Source organism: Brachyhypopomus gauderio, chromosome 1 (genome assembly GCF_052324685.1).
Source record: "Brachyhypopomus gauderio isolate BG-103 chromosome 1, BGAUD_0.2, whole genome shotgun sequence".
NCBI classification, from domain to species: Eukaryota; Metazoa; Chordata; class Actinopteri; order Gymnotiformes; family Hypopomidae; genus Brachyhypopomus; species Brachyhypopomus gauderio.
Genome location: NC_135211.1, coordinates 30,990,506 through 31,007,018, shown reverse-complemented (window position 1 = coordinate 31,007,018; position 16,513 = coordinate 30,990,506). Strand labels below are relative to the sequence as shown.

At 43.5% G+C, this 16,513-nt stretch overlaps 1 protein-coding gene across 3 annotated transcripts in view; it reads left to right on the top strand.

The window, feature by feature from the left end:
- The window catches only part of asic1b (acid-sensing (proton-gated) ion channel 1b), a 193,583-nt gene that overhangs the window by 125,528 nt on the left and 51,542 nt on the right, over positions 1 to 16,513 (top strand). Inside the window, exon 1 of one of the 3 annotated variants that reach the window (XM_077008766.1) lies at positions 4,655 to 5,869. The exons of the other annotated variants lie outside the window; for them this stretch is intronic. Within the exon in view, the coding sequence (XP_076864881.1) occupies positions 5,207 to 5,869 (663 nt within the window). The 5' untranslated portion in view covers positions 4,655 to 5,206. Of the gene's footprint in view, positions 1 to 4,654; positions 5,870 to 16,513 lie in introns of those variants that run through there. 3 annotated transcript variants of the gene reach the window in all.

The following is a 16,513-nucleotide window of genomic DNA, read 5'->3' as shown; positions in this document are numbered from 1 at the left end:
CGTGGACATTTCTTCTTCTTGCCTTATTACTGTCCTCGTCCACTGCTTGCTACACCCACCCCGCTCATTTTTAACAACTATCAACCCACGTTGACCTGATGAACATCCTAATAGCTTCCACAACTCACACGTCCCATCCAGGGCGTCTCACATCTCCCCACAGTCACCCCGTCTTCTGTTTCTTAAATTAGGCTTCGCTACAACCTTCTCATCGTATTACGAGTTAGTCTATCTGTAATCAATAAGTAAGCATAAAGCTCTCTCTTTCATACTGAGTTACATGGGCTATAACTGAGCACAGCAATGGAGCTTAAGTGTTACACTTTTAATGGTACATATTTATTACGAGTATAATAGTGTTAGTGTGTAGCACTAACTTGTGTCGTGACACAAGAGTTTGTAGTCTGTCGTCCTAATCGTGAGTGTCGCCAAACGGGCACTGCCTAACACTGTATGTAACACTGTATGTCTCCCTGACATTTCTTTAAATGACAAAGGAACGGTGATGTACTGTTGTGGATCTGATGTAACCATGCTTGTCTGCACAGGGGCACCAGCTACAGGCTCCCTGTGAGACTCAAATGAATCGGAACAAAAATGGAACTTGCGGCCCTCCGTGAACTTCCAGCACGCCGTCAATCTTGAAAGCCTGAATGGTATTGAAGGCCCAATGTCTTCTGAATGGTTGTGAAGGCCGATGTCTTCTAAATGGTTCTGAAGGCCGATGTCTTCTGAGCCGGCTTATTTCAGTCAGTAAGCCGTGATCTCTGAGCCATCATATTTCATGCAGCAAACCGTATGTTTCGTGAGCCTGCTTATTTCAGGAATTAAGCCGTATGTTCTCTGAGCCGGCTTAGATTGTGTGGTAAGCTGTGTGCGGTTGAACGGGCTGTTCGTTTGTTCAGATGTCCATTTCAACAGTGGCTCCCTTCGTTGAACATGTCGACAAATGTTTGCAGCTTTGCGTCACAGCGGAAGTTGTATATTGTTTTGCTTTCCCTGGTGATGATATCTTAATATTTCATTTTCAGAAATAAGTCACGAGTTACAGTTGTTGAATGACGTAACATCGGTGTTGTTCTGTATAAGGGTAAATGTGATTGTAATGGCCATGTAAGCCTCATGAACAAGCTGTTCAGAAATCTAATAACTTAGCAGTCTGTAAGCATAACTTGAGTTCACTCTACGAATAGTCGAAATTTCATACTGCATATGAAAGTAAACCAATGGCTCTCTCTCCCTCGTTCCCTCCTTCGTTCTCTCCCTCCCTGAACACCTCCCACCCTCCCCCTCTCCCGATAGTATATTCTTCATTCTTTGACAGTAGGGGAGCTGTCTCTCTTTGGCGCATACTGATCCAGATTAGGAACGTGTCGTTCGGCCCAAACAGCTCATTTAAAAGGCCGCCTTGCCGCTCTGGGCTGACGCAGCCTCGTCCCGTGTAATGACACCGTCTCATGTCCCCCTAGTGTCTGACTCGTTTGGGTCGCTCTTGTTTTCATTGCCTGCTAACAGCTTTTGTTTTTGCGGGTGACGCCTCAGAACCAGGGGGACATGTATAGGTGTCCAACTGTGTCCAGCTACCGCCTGGCAAGTGTTGCTGTTGTTGTAACCTGCTATTTTTAGCATTGGCAGTGTCTGTGATGTTTGGGTTTGTCATCCAAGGCTTTATTCACCCACTCTCATAGTGGATCAGAGTCACAGTGTCATTTATTTTCTTTTTTCTTTCTTTGTGTGTGTGTGTGTGTGTGTGTGTGTGTGTGTGTAGACAGACTACCATATCCTGCATCTTCTTGTGGTAGATCCTGTGGTGGGTATCCATGGTAACAACAGGTCTATCATAGTTGTCGGCTAAGCTGCAGAGAAGGACTTGAGTGAAAACAGTGGAGGCTCGAGACCATCTCTCAACACAAACACCAACTCAGTCCCGGGCTCACTGGAAAACTCACACTGCCCCCCAGTGGCCGATGTGGGCAGTAGCAAAGTCCTTCTTAACGTGGAGCAGAGACAGCTCTGGGTCTCGAATACGAAATGAACTCGTGTGTTTTTGTAATCACTGATGGTTACTTGGTATTACAGATGTGAACATCACAACCCTTCCCGTAGTTACCTAGGGGACAGGTGTGACTCCAGATCACTACCGTTACTCAGTACCACTGAAGTGGGATGTTGCAGGAGCTCCAGATGATACAGTGTTCCCGGGGCCTGTGGGCTATACCCACTACACCACGAAATGTACTTGATCATTGAAACTATTATTTCCCAAACAACAGCACGCTGTTCTGGAATCATTAACAAATGGCGTGTGTGGAGTAAGGGACAGTATTGTAGCTGTCATTTGACCACTGATGTACACCTGAGCACACCAATAGTTGAAAAATGCGCTTCTGTATTTAGCACTAATTTGAGTTCTACATGTGGAATATTAACACACTGGCCAGGGGTTACGATCACGGAGTGGATCAGCCACAGAAATGTGAGCATATGTGGGGTTGGCCTCTAGCGACTTTCCTTCATACTTCTTGTGGCAAGGTTTTAAGAGAAACCGTACAATAAGGAATACTTGCGCCACCTGCTGGCAAGGCAGGCCCCAAAAGTGATGGACGCTTGCCTTTGTGTCTTTGAAGCAACGTACTTGTTTCCTTCAGTGTTAGAGCACAAATGACATAACAAGGACAGGCGTTTTGTATTGCAAGGTTGCAGTGAGTGCTGTGTCCTTTGGACCTGGTTTTGTTCATAGAGCTTGGACTCTTGGATTCCACATGCATCTCAGGGTCACTGAAAACCCTTGAAGGTGTTTAATGTGACAAAAATAATTAAGGTATTGAAAGGGCACAGACTGGCCTCCACACACTTTAGCCCTTATCATCTGTGGATTATAACATTTAACAGGAAATGGCATTGAGTCGTCATTGTAACTGTTTTTTCCTTCCATTTCGTACAATCAACTGGGGGAAAATATTTTTAGCTTCTTGCACTGGAGCCTAAAGAATATTTCATTGGAAATAATTGAAGCTGATTGTTTGTCTTAGTTCAGTGAGCTGTGCAAACAACTACTGTGCTCGGTAGAGATTACTTGCTCGGTCTTTGGAGTCTTATTTTGACATACATACAATGCCTGTGATTGTGAGAAGGCTTCAGTTGCTCTGTTTAGTAAATCAAAGGTTATAACATCACGTGGTGAGACAGGGCAATAAGGGGCATGGCCTGATCAGAAGGAAAGAGGCGATTTGCTATTGCCTTTACCAAAACTTTGTTGATTTCTGAGGATGCTGGTTTAAACGCGGTTCATGTTTTTGGTCGTGTACGTCTCGTCCTCGTCTGGGCTTGCAACACCTGACAAGTGTCCCGCCGCGGCAGTACTGTCATCTTCTAGTCAAAGTGCTGTGGGTGAGTTGGCGGCCCACAGCCGGCTAACAAACGCTGCAAATGGGCTCTGTGGCCGTGCTGGTGATGGAGCACAGCCAGAGACGCAGCTGTGCCTGTCACTCCGCGCCCGTCACTACGTGCCCGTAGTGCTTTGTGGAATCGCTAATAGAGTGTTTGCTCTGTGGTGCCACCGTTTCCTTCCCATTGCCACTTGGCCTTCTGAAAATAAGCCTTTGCCTATCTGATTGAGCCAAAATCAATAGTTAGATCTGTTTTCCTCTGGATGCAGAAAGGAAGAGCTCTCAGTCTCTGACAGCCAATATGATCAAGGGAATGTGGGTTCAAGGGAGATTATCCAGAACTAAAAGGCTGCAGACTGAGATTGCTTCTAAATTGTGGAGCATGTTAAAATAACTCATAGAGCCAAACATTAAATGGCAGATTGTAAATAGGATAAGATGTTAGCTTACGGAATGAAAATGTTGAGAGGAAACTGTATTTTGTCCTCCCCCAGACAGGAGTATGTAGATAAACACTTGACAGTTTGTTTACTGGGTTTTGCAGGGGCTTTGCTGGGATAATGTGCCAGTGAGACGTTTTTTCCTTGATAAGAATTTGTGAAAAAGGCTTGCAAGTCAGTTCTGTAAACAGCACAGACCCACCGTAGACCCCATGGCAATGTGATGGCAAACCGGAGCAAATATAGTAACAAAATGTCGGTTGCTAAATGTCTAATCAGGACTCCACACCTGTCTCAATCCCACACGTTGCTTTGTGGTTCAACCATGTGTAGGTGCACATTTAAAGATTTGTGTCGTTACCACATGAAATACGTGGTGGAAAAACGAAAGCTTCCTGTTCACAGAGTTGGCAACCATATAGCTGACTGTCCCTATTAACATTTCTCATGGCTGTCTGCCACCAGCTGGTCCTATCCTTGATTATTATTTGTTTTGTTGCGGATATTTGTGAAACAATGATTTAATGTCTTTTTTAAGAACCTGTGTTCATCACTATTACTGGACGCGATAGCCTTCTTTTTTTTTTTGGCTTGAATGGCGTAAACAGCTAAAAGTTAACGTTTGACACATTTAAAATGCAGCTTGTCCTCTTGGGAAGGGGAGAAAGATGATCAGGTGCTGACATCATGCGCTGGGAGAAGCTGTGGTGGGAGCTATGGGAGTATGAAGTGGCAAGATCTTGATTCTCTTTCTCCCCCGACTGTGGGCGTGGACGGGTAGGAGGCGTCGCCACCTCCTCAGACCATCACGCGGGGCAGCGGACTCCCGGCTGCCGCTCCCAGGACAGGCAGCTCACCGCTCGTGCCGCACATCGCCGAAGACCTTTCGTCCCCCCTCGCGTCCTGTGGGAAGCGGACAAGGTCTGTCTGATGGCGCCTTTCGTTCTCCTTGACGTGGCGATAGCATGACCTTCTGGCTTACGTGTTGTTGTCTCGGTGAGATGGATTTGTGATGATTGTCATGAGGAATCTTCGGACCATTTATGTAGGATGGTCTCTTAGGCCTGGACCAAACCGAGCTGTTTCTTTTCATGATAAGTTGCTTCTCACCTGTTGTGGGTTTGGGTTTTTTGCAACTGTTGTCAAGTTTTTCTATGTAAGGTCACATCTTGAGCTGAAGCATTAGTGAACTCTGTCATGATCTTGTAGTGTTCGTCTGAATGCTGTGATTCGCTTGCATGCAGTCTGTTGTTTCGCCTCGAGGACCCATTTAAACTCTCGTGTCCTGCATCTATCTCGATTGCGAGCTAGGAGTCTCCAGCCGGGGCCGATCCTTCTTCAAGTTTACTCCACCAGACTCACCGACCGGCTTCAACCATGGTCCGAATCACCTGCACCATGTCCCTTGCTACGGACGAGGACAATCCTGTCAGCTCTTACCAGGGCAGCGTGAACGAAAACTTCAAACAGGTGGTGAGCTTGGAAGACATCTCGCAAGGCCATTTCAAGGATGTTAGCGATGGGCTGGAGGTCTATGAAGAGACAGAAGAGGAAGAGGAGCCCAACCTCGACTTGGCGACCTTCTTCAGTGGCTGCAGCCTCCATGGCCCTAACCATGTTTTTGTGCCGAACAAGAAATTCAGCAAGCGCCAGGGCATCTGGGCAGTGTGCTTCCTGTTCGCCTTGTCAGTGTTCCTGTCCCAGATAGGCGACCGCATAGCCTATTACCTGACATACGACCACATCACCATGCTGGACGAACGTAGCGCCAGTAACTTCACCTTCCCCGCCATCACCCTCTGCAACTACAACGGCTTCCGCCGTTCGCGGATGAGCTACAGCGACCTGGTTTTCATGGGGCCCCTCCTGGGTTATGAAGACAACATGGCCCCCGGGTTCCAGCTGGCCCCAGAGCCCGACCGCCAGAGTGTCCGCTTCAACCTCGCAGAGTTCTACAACCGCACGCGGCACCGCATGGAAGACATGCTTCTAGAGTGTGCCTTCGCCGGCAAGGAATGTGGCCCCCAGAACTGGATGGAGGTAGGACGAACCATCGACGAACGCTCTGCTGACTTTATTTGCCAGGTGATTGATAAGCTGGGTTTCCCTTTAAGGACCAGAGAAATTGAATATGCAACCTCCGAACAGCTAGTAGGAAGCAAATGTTTTTCATGGAGCAATCGCAGGTCTCTGTAATTAGACTTGGGTGGGTCATGATTGATAATCATATGGTGTGCCACTTCACTGGTAATCAGTCTCCATGTAGTGCTACAAAGCTCTCGTAATTGCAAAGTAACTTTCAAGAGTTCTAATAATAACTAGCAGCTACGATAATCATTGCTATTTTGCAAGGACCAGATACTTAACAGTTTGCAATTAAACCACACACCAGATCTATAGTTTGCAGTGCCTGTATATTTTTCCTGACTTGCTAGGAGTTAGGCTGCTGGTTTTATTATGAAATATAGTTAGCAGATTGTGCATTTGTATGGTGTTTTGGAACATTACTCACCATTTAGCAAACTGTTGTGACAGAAACATTGTGCTTTGTGTACAAGCTCGGAGTGAGTAGCGTTTCTCCATCCATGTGTTACTAATGCCGCTACAGTTTAACGGTTTAGTAAAAACCTTTTAATTTGATGACTCTAAGCTATACATAAGAATAATAACACCAGCTATTCACAGAAGAAAAGTGTCCAAGTTTCAAGACCCATTGTGTGCACACGGAAGGTCCCCCATTCGAGAAAACAGCTGCAACTCAGCTAAACGGAGGTCATGTATAGTTATAGAATTAATGTTGTCTGTTGTGACTTGACGTTTTAAAGTTTATTTCCTGAATTCTTTAAGCCTTTATTGCATTTTAAATTATTAAGTCCTTTGCTGTGTGGCAAAGGGCATGAAAGCATTTGTGTTTATTGCATCACAGTGCTTTTATAAACAGTGCTGCCTTGTGGTATGTAAGTGTTTTTGACATTAAAAAAACAGTTGTACATTAATAATGGCTTTACAACCTCGGAGATGCATTATGCACTTGCTTAAAAGGTCATTTAGATGATGGATAAACACACACACACACACACACACACACACACACACACACACACACACACACACACACACACGGGGCTCTTGTTCTTGATATCCTGCCCAGAATCTATAATCCACCTATTTTAGTGTAGTGGGCTTTTCAAATACCTCAGCATGTATCACTTTGATCCTCTTCTTACTCAGTCAATCAATCACATGTGTTTGTCTGTGCTAATCATGTTACTGGCGTCAGATGAGAAACACGTTCAGCTGCGTGGCAGGCTGCAGCTCTCATTAGCTGATTGTTCAGATGTGAAGTGCATTAGACGTTTTGCCTGGTGGTCAGGCAAGTAGCCTCATTGATCTCTGGTGCGCATATCTAACAAAACTCTAGTCCAGATCGATGGAGGACTAGACCACGCCAAGCAACCGGACGGCTCTGGTTTCCGCCCCAGGGCAAAATTGGAGAAGGAGTGAGCGTCCCGCATTTCCGTAGCACCATCCATTAGACGCAGATCTTTTTCCACTGTCTGAAAATTGGTTCACTTTTCTTCCTGCTCAGGGTCCCGTAAGACGGTTGCCTCAGAAGGTTTTCATTCTGGCCCAGTGATGTTTACAGCAGCTAAATTAAAAGACACTTGGTGTTGGCCAGACAGCAGAGGGCTATCCTACGCATGTCATGTTCAATAGGGTTCAGTTCAATTCCACTTTCAGTGCCTTTCCAAGTCTGAGTCAAACTAGACAAACCCCAGATCAGCTTAGTTAGCATTACTATAGTAAAATGACAATAATAAATGCTAATTTCATTCCCATGCTATAAATGTACTTGATAATATATTCTAAAAACATGAATGAAAAAAAATTATTCATTCTGATCACTATATTCCAAAAACTGAAATGAGCACATGAAAATATTTAAAAAAAAATTTATTTTTTAAGAAAAAATTTAATTTTCATTGTTTCTGATTCTGCTGCTGTATTTTTCTGGTTGTTAATGTTAGCTAAGATAACTTAAAGCAACTTCCGTTCTGTAGTGTGGGCTGCACGATGTTACATTAATGCACGGCTTGATTTATTTTCCCTTGTATTGCACACTAGCCACATCACAATGTACACATGTAGGTGCACTGTTGCGTGTTGCCCTGCATGCTTTGAACAGCCCGTGTGGCACTAATGAGAGTCAGTTGATTCCTGTGGGAGCTGACAGCGCACCATCAAATATTAACAGTGCTTCATAGCAGACGCCCTTGTGGACAGTTTTTCTTGTTGTCTGTGCAGAGGTCACTGAGCTGGACTCACCCCCCCCCCCCCCCCCCCCCCCCCCCCATCTGCAGTGTGTGTTCTTACTGCAGCCCCCTCTCAGCACATGTGCACTACAACTAACCAAACAAAAGCCACCTTGAAAGGGACCTTGGTATAGGTATCAGTGGACAGGAAGCAGTTTGCTTCCGCCCAATTTTATGTGCAGTCAGCCTTACAATGAGGTCAGTTACGAGTTTAGTGGTGCTTCTCTTTAAGATGAAGCTGCATGTCAACCCAGTGACTGTCCACGGCTCCAGAGAGTTGATTTAGTTCTCACGGTTTGGTTGTGAATGTGTTTGTGCAGCCTTGACTTTGTGTTGGCTCAGTTGTCAAAAGGTCTCTTTTGGTTTGAGTGCAAAGTATTTAACAAAAACTGTGTGTGTGTGTGTGTGTGTGTGTGTGTGTGTGTGTGTGTGTGTGTGTGTGTGTTTAATTTGTTTATTTACTTGCTTAACATTTCCCCTAACACTTCAGTATCTTTTTATGGGTTCTTAGTAAAAAATTAGCAGCTGGTCAGTTATTACTGTTCATTCAGTAACATAGACTGTGATAACATGAAATTATTCACAACCCAAGTAAATAAGTACATAAGTAATCAAGTAAGCAAAGATATTCTGTGAGCACTAGATGGTGCCACACTGTAGGCTACTGCAGTTACTGTAATGTTGGTCCATGAAGGCTGACTTCTGTTTTGAAGATGTAACATTATTGCAGTCATGCACAAGGACTCACTGGAAGTCTATGACTGACTTCTGGTTATATGAAAACACCTCAGACCAGAACGTTGCCTCCTTTGATAAGTATGTGAGGGAGGAAGTGACACAAGAATCATTTTGGTGGAGCCTGTGAAACTTTCTTGCTGATTGTTGAGGAAGAATCCCGCACTGCCACAGAGCTGCTGAGATTAACTTGCAGCTTTCAGAGTCGTAAAACAGTATCAGTGGCACATTATAAATGAGCTGTTGCATTTCACCACTGGCCTGAGCCAGATAAACTATACTGGAATAGATAATTGTAATGTAAAACCTTTTTACTGCATTTATCACAATAATGACTTCCCACACTTCCCGATGCTTCAGGCTTGTCAAGAGGTAACACCAAGACTCATGATTCAGTCTTCACACCTGCCAGGGTCAAGCCTAGTCTTTTGTGTTCTAATGATAAATGTGTACAATTATCTCTAAGACGGAGAACGTTTCACTGAAACAGGGTTTGTTATTACCGTCCTTGGGGACGAAATAACGATGAAAGGATTCAGAACATGCCTGGTGTTTGCGAGTGCTAATCACTGCCATCACCAGCTGTTGAGTGCACCGACACTAATTCATGTCATCGTCTTCATTAATTAACCATTCGCACACCAAATATATCGCTTTCTCCATCATGACACCTCTTTTAGGAGTGGTGTAATGGCTTAACAGCTAATGGTAAAATTAATGTTAAAATCCCATCATATCTACCCAATTATTAAGATGCATGAACAAGCCTCCTCACCTAACCGCTGTGCCAAGAAGCACTTATCTGTGACTAATCGACTCAATTATTAATCAAATATAGGTTCTTAATGTTTAATTTTCTAGATTAGGCTATAAAGTTTGGCATTCAGCCCATAACTAATCACAGCATTTTTAAAGCCCACTTCGAAGTGAGCCTCGTTGCTCCAGGGTTGCACACAGGGCACCATAGTTCAGGAAAACAAAGTTTGGCTTCAGGCTCGAGTGCTTATCACTGTTCTCAACAAGTCAGAGGAGCCAATGCCAGTGGTGCAGAAGCCCAACTCTGCCGTCATCAGATCGGAAGTTCTTTCAAGCCTCTTCACCTGTCAGTTGAAATGTTGTGTAGTTGAACGTGCGGTTTGAACAAAAGAACAAAGCAGAGGTTGAAAGAGAGACGTTGCTCATCCCTGACTTTACTAAACTGTAATTTCTCATTATTTATAATGCTGCATAGCACAACCTTATCCGTAACCTCAGCTGTGACTTTGCACTCATAGCTAATTATAACCACAGCTTATGTGTAGTTCAGTAATGGAGAGGCAGTCGTGCAACAAAAGGAACCCTGTGTTACCTTGGAGAGAAAAAGATAAACGACATTAACATTGCCACGAGCATCCCGCATTACAAGCCATCATGTTAGAATGTTCAACTAAACAAAAGTGTGTGTGTGTGTGTGTGTGTATGTGTGTCTGTGTCTGTGTGTGTGTGTCTGTGTGTGTGTGTCTGTGTGTGTATGTGTGTGTGTGTGTGTGTGTGTGTGTATGTGTGTCTGTATGTGTGTGTCTCTGTGTCTGTGTGTGTGTGTGTGTGTGTGTGTGTGTGTGTGTGTGTGTGTGTGTGTGTTAGAGTGTGTGGTGGGTTGGGGAGTTGAAAGTTATGAATAATCTCACTCCTTGCAGTTCTTTATTATTCCAAATGGAAATGGTTTTAGAGGACTTTGGAATTTGGCACTAATTCACAAATATAGATTAATGAAGAGGTTTTTTTGTGTGTGTGGAAAATAAATAAAAAAATCAAGCACCAAAAGTCATGAAGATTTAAAATGGCTTCAGATGTTTAGAGCACGATCCTTGTTTAAAGCTTTTGCATGAACGTGTGCGTGGCTGAAGAGGTCTGTGCACTGAATATACCATAATGGGGTTTGTTTTGTACCACGGTGGCTACATTGTTATACTCCTTTATAGGCTAGTCTTTTTAATTGTAAGTAAAATGTGCAATATTTGCATCTATAAACAATATACAAGCTGTGAGTGGTGAATCTTGTGGGGAAAGTTCCCCACCCCCCTTTAAAGAAGCAACCTGTTTAGAGATCCTGTAAAATGATTCAACTAGCTGTTTTGCCCTCTCAGCAAGCTCTGAGGAGATACCCTCGAAAATGTCAGCTGGCAGCTAAATCAGCTTAATCTGAGTCAGAATCTCCTGAATCCCAGTTGTGTTAGAGATAAACAGGCCTGATGTGCCGACTTCACAGGTCTCATGTTTGGCATTTGCTGCACAATGGAGAAGGACAAAAGCTTCCTCTCAACTTCTGATGATTCATCAGAAATAACCTTTCTGTTTTTTCACAGGCCTCGTTGTAATTGGTAAAGGGTTGATTGTTGGTTTTTCACTTGCCCTCTCTTCCCTAAACTTTCCCCCCTGTCAGTCAACATTGATTCTACCGGATTCCCCCCCCCCCCCCCCCCCCCCCCCCCCCCATGAAACACTGGCATTCCTGATATTAGAACACTGCTTTCAGTGGCAGACACTAACATCCTGCTGTGCTGCTGTGAGGGGCAGTTGTCCCCTGCTGTGCTGCTGTGAGGGGCAGTTGTCCCCTGCTGTGCTGCTGTGAGGGGCAGTTGTCCCCTGCTGGCTCGGTGGTGCCTCATACTTGCTGTAGCCACACTGCTACATTCAGTTTCCACTGAGAAACCCAGTAACCCAAGACCAGTGTTGCGAATAATGGTAACGGCATCATTTTGTCAGTAACGGGATAATATAATTAATTACTTTTCCTGTTGTTACAACGCCGTTGACGTTACTGGTCATTAAAAGCAGTGCGTTACTATATATTGATATACTAACAGTAATGCAAGCGGACCGCTGCCCAAGCTAGTGAGGAGTAACAGATCTCGATCACAGTTCTCGGTGTAACACCTGTTTAACTTAACAAGTCAGTAAGCGATTGGCTAAGGCAGCGTTATGGTAGCCAATCAGATCCAGTGTTTTTACACGTGCGCCAAAGCACGCCAGTGACACACGACACGGAGAAGAGGCAGAAATGGCCAGTCAGGAGCAAGCCGAAGAAAAATTTGTATTTTCAAGGTGGCGATATAAACATTATTTAAGAAAATACTTGAAGGCCATGAATGCCTACCAGAATGGGTATTTGATTTATTTAATTAAGAATAGAGGTTTAATTGTTAAGTTTACTTCTGTTGTGAACAAACCAGTTGTCTCAGGTTGAGAGAATTTAATTTTAATTTGATAGATGTAAATGCACTTTATATAGTGTAACTGTTTACTTTTGCTTTTTTTTCCCCAAAGATTTGAGATTTTAAATGATTTTATCCTGCACTGGTCTGTTGATGTGCAATAAATGTCAAAAGTTAAACACCTTTATGATCTACTCATTTCAACTGACTGTGAAAACTGCTTTTTCAAAAAATCCTTATTCATTGGCATATAACTTTTTTTTTACTGTAATGCAAATAGTTCCTTTCCCTGGTAATGAGTTACTTTTATTATAGAGTAATTCAGTTACTAACTCAGTTACTTTTTTGAACAAGTAGTGAGTAACTATAACTAATTACTTTTTTAAAGTAACGTTCCCAACACTGCCCAAGACTGAGAATTCTGACTGCAGTTAAAGAACCGAATTGCAGTGTTTGTGAATTCTGCTTGTGGCCTGTTGTCAATGGATGTGCTGCCACTTAATATGTGGTGGCAGCAATTGCTGGTATGTCACAAATGTTTTTTCTTGTGCTGTTCAACGTCAAGGCGTCACAGGTGTAATGATGAATGTTCCCATAAACTCTCCAGGTGTAAGCAATGACTGGCATGGGGACAGCAATTGATCATCTTTGTCATAATTGAGCTCATAGTTGGTTAAATGTGAGTCATAGTATCTAAAAACAGCAATATGAGTTCAGTTTTTTTCCATGAGCGCTTTGTATGGTCTAAAATTTCTCATAGATCTCTTTCATCCACCAAGAATGGTTGGCTGCTTCATTGCCTCCAGGTGGCCCATTATTAAGGATGTGATTACAGAAATCCAAACTAAAGTGCCACAGTGATTCCTGTAGCTGAGACTCCTTCAGTGACCTCCAGCTAGTCTTCCTCTTGATGACGTAAGAGTCCCAATGTGTTGACACATTCCCAGTCCTGCAGTCACCTTCTTAGTGCCATGGTTACCTTTGCACTCCCATGGTCACCTTCTTAGTGTCATGGTTACCTTCTCAGTACCATGGTCGCATTCTCAGTCCCATGGTTACCTTCTCAGTCTCATGGTTACCTTCGTAGTTCTATAGTTACCTTTCAGTCCTGCAGTCATCTGGTCTTTTTCCCGGTCGTCTGGTCTCTTCCCCAGGTGTCTGGTCTCTTCCCCAGTCGTCTGGTCTCTTCCCCAGGCATCTGGTCTCTTCCCCAGTCTTCTGATCTCCTCCCCAGACATCTGGTCTCTTCCCCAGCCGTCTGGTCTCTTCCCCAGGCGTCTGGTCTCTTCCCCAGCCGTCTGGTCTCTTCCCCAGGCGTCTGGTCTCTTCCCCAGTCTTCTGCTCTCTTCCCCAACCATCTGGTCTCTTCCCCAGGCGTCTGGTCTCTTCCCCAGGCGTCTGGTTTCTTCCGCAGGCATCTGGTTTCTTTCCTATTCCCATGAGTCCCATTTTTCATCAGACGACATTTCTTCCAGCCGTTAAACAGGTCACTAAAGAAGTTTTTAATCTGTCAAGAGACATATGGCCTATATAATAAGATGCTCTAATGGCACATTGGAGGGATTTTTTTTGTCCATAGCTGTTTGTCCTAAAGTTCCTCTCCACTAAACATCCTGAGTCCTTCGTTATCATCCTGTCTAGGCTGTGAGGTTATAACAGCGCTATAAGATATATAACTGTAATTTATGATGGAACGATTAAACAAAAACAGTGAATGTTATGGAACTGATATATAAAATACACACACACACACACACACATATATATATATATCAGTAGCAAACCGTGACCATTAAAAATTGTTTCCTCTCCTAATTAACTGCAATAAAGAAAAAAATTTGACACGACAGTACAGCTTTAGAAACACAATAAACAATAATATCTGTACTAGATAACTTCTTAAGCAAAATAAGGTTCCAAACAAAATAAGGTTCACAGCTCCGTGTTCCTATGAAGCGGAATATGTAAACAACGCGCACGAGAGCATCAAAGGAATGAATCGAAACTAGCTAGCGGTGGTACGCTAACGACAGCTAGCGTCGCCACAGCGGGCGGAAACTATCATACAGTTAAGCCCACCCACTAAGAGGGAAGATATGACTGGTCAATTTTGCTGTCATTTGAAACTGGTTTTGCGCTGAATTATAACTGCCAGGCCCTCTGTAAATGAACAGCGGGCCCACCAATCACCAACATTCTGCAGAGGCATCACAGTCCTGATAGGGGGAGACACAGGCTCACAGACTTCCACTTAACTTAACCCCTCATCTTCAAACACAGATTGAATAGACACGGTTGAATAATTTATTTGCTATATATTTTTGTAATTGTTTAGATATCGATTGTCAAACTGTAAGTAGATAAAATACAACTGGATAAATTATATTATTATATATATTTATGTTTTAAGAATATTTTTAGGCCCTCTGAGAGGGCGTAGAGGGCCCTGACGGTTCCCCACTGAACTATGATGACTTTCAACTTAATAGTTTAGCTCGGCTGTAGTCCTAACCAAATTGCACAGTAGGGGCGAGAACGAGTTTTCAAACCTGTGAATTACAAATCGTACGTGTGTTTACATGGATGCAGCCAGGAAATAGCCAGTGGGACTTTAACGCGTTAATTTCGATTAATTAATTACAGGAAAATTAACGCACTAAAAAAATTAACACATTTTAACGCATTTAACGCATGAGACACTTTTGCACCGTGGAATGTTTCTCAGTGCACGAGTTCCAGACATACAGATTATATGGACGCACAATAAGATCATGATGGAGATGACTGAAGAGGCTGGTTTTTAAATGACCTTCATTGGACCATTAAGACTGGATTAAACTTTCGCAAGTGGCCGTAGCGCGCGACTCTGCACGCGTTTAAACTTGACGCGTCACATTATTTGCAGTGTTGTTCGCTCTCTGTGGTTGAAGATAAATGCTTACAAGAAGCGCTGCACATTGCCTCAACTGATGCAAGTTATGAACTACCGTCCAGAAAGACAATGTCGAAGAAAATCCAGCAGCTGTATGATGAGGAAAGGGAAGTAAAACAGGTTATTGTGAAGAGCGCCACAAATGTGGCTCTGACTGGGGATCACTGGACCTCTGTTAGCAACAAGAATTATCTTGGTGTGACAGCTCATATTATAGATTATGAATCTATAGATGATGAAGATCCAGTCATTTGCTTTGAGCATGCAGAAGACCATTTCTAGGCACTATGGAGATGTCTGTGGCAGAGGCTTGGGAAATTAAAGAAAATATACCATCTAAAATGGTATTAAAAAACATCTTCTGATTTACTTCAATTCTTCCAATATCCTGAGCAAAACTCCCAAAATTAAACAACATTTATTTTTGGTCAGAATTTCCAGTGTTCTGAACTGTTTTCTGCACTCATATATTGGTCTGTGTAGTAGACTGGTGGAGAAATAAACAAGATGTTGAAGTTTATGATTATCTTCATTGATTCATTCATCATTCAAACTTAAATTAATATTTCTCATGTTAAATACTGAAATGCGATTAAAATGCGATTAATTTCGATTAATTAATTACAAAGCTTCCGATTAATTCGATAATTTTTTTGATCGTGTCCCACCCCTAACATATATATATATATATATATATATATATATATATATATATATATATATATATAGACAGATATACAACTTCAAGGGTGGTTTGATGCCGAAACAATAACCCCAAACAATCAGTCACCGCTTCTTAAAATCCAGACCAATATACAAAGACCAGATTCTAACACGCGCAGACCTCACAACCACAGACAACGTGACATATGCACAGTGCAAAGCTTAGAAAAACTGTTAATTTCACAAAGCTAGAACAAGCGAAGGTGAACTTTAGGCAGGCGAGAGCTGACAGGATCCTGCAGCAGGGATATAAGCCACGGCAATTAATGAAGGCAGGAGCAGAGTCAGAAACACCGCACACAGCAAGACACAAACCCCGAACGACCTCGGAGATCAGGGGCACACCTGTGTCATGTCTTCAAGAGTCACTCCCAATGCCGCCACTAGGGGAGCCACTGTCACGCTTTATAGAACCACCTGAGTACTAATGAGCTCTTGATCCCCTTAAATAACTCTGCCATTCACTTCCTCCTTACAAAGTATTGCCTCTTCTTCTTTTCTGTTTTCTGTGTTCTCCTGTGTACCAATCTACCAGCCTCCTGTCTAGCCCCTGCTAACCTGCCGAACTCTGCCCTTCTGACCCCACCCCCCACCGCCATGATCATGCCTTGGTGGACTGCGCCCTCCTCTGCCCCGGTGTCTACCTGTTCTGCACGCTGAGGAGCGCTGCTCTGATTTCCTCTGGTCATCTGTTTCATAAACCTCTTGCTTTTGAATCCTTGTGTCTGAGTGTTTTCTGGGTACAATCACACAAGCACAAGAGTGAATCACCGTTACTTTCCTTCTT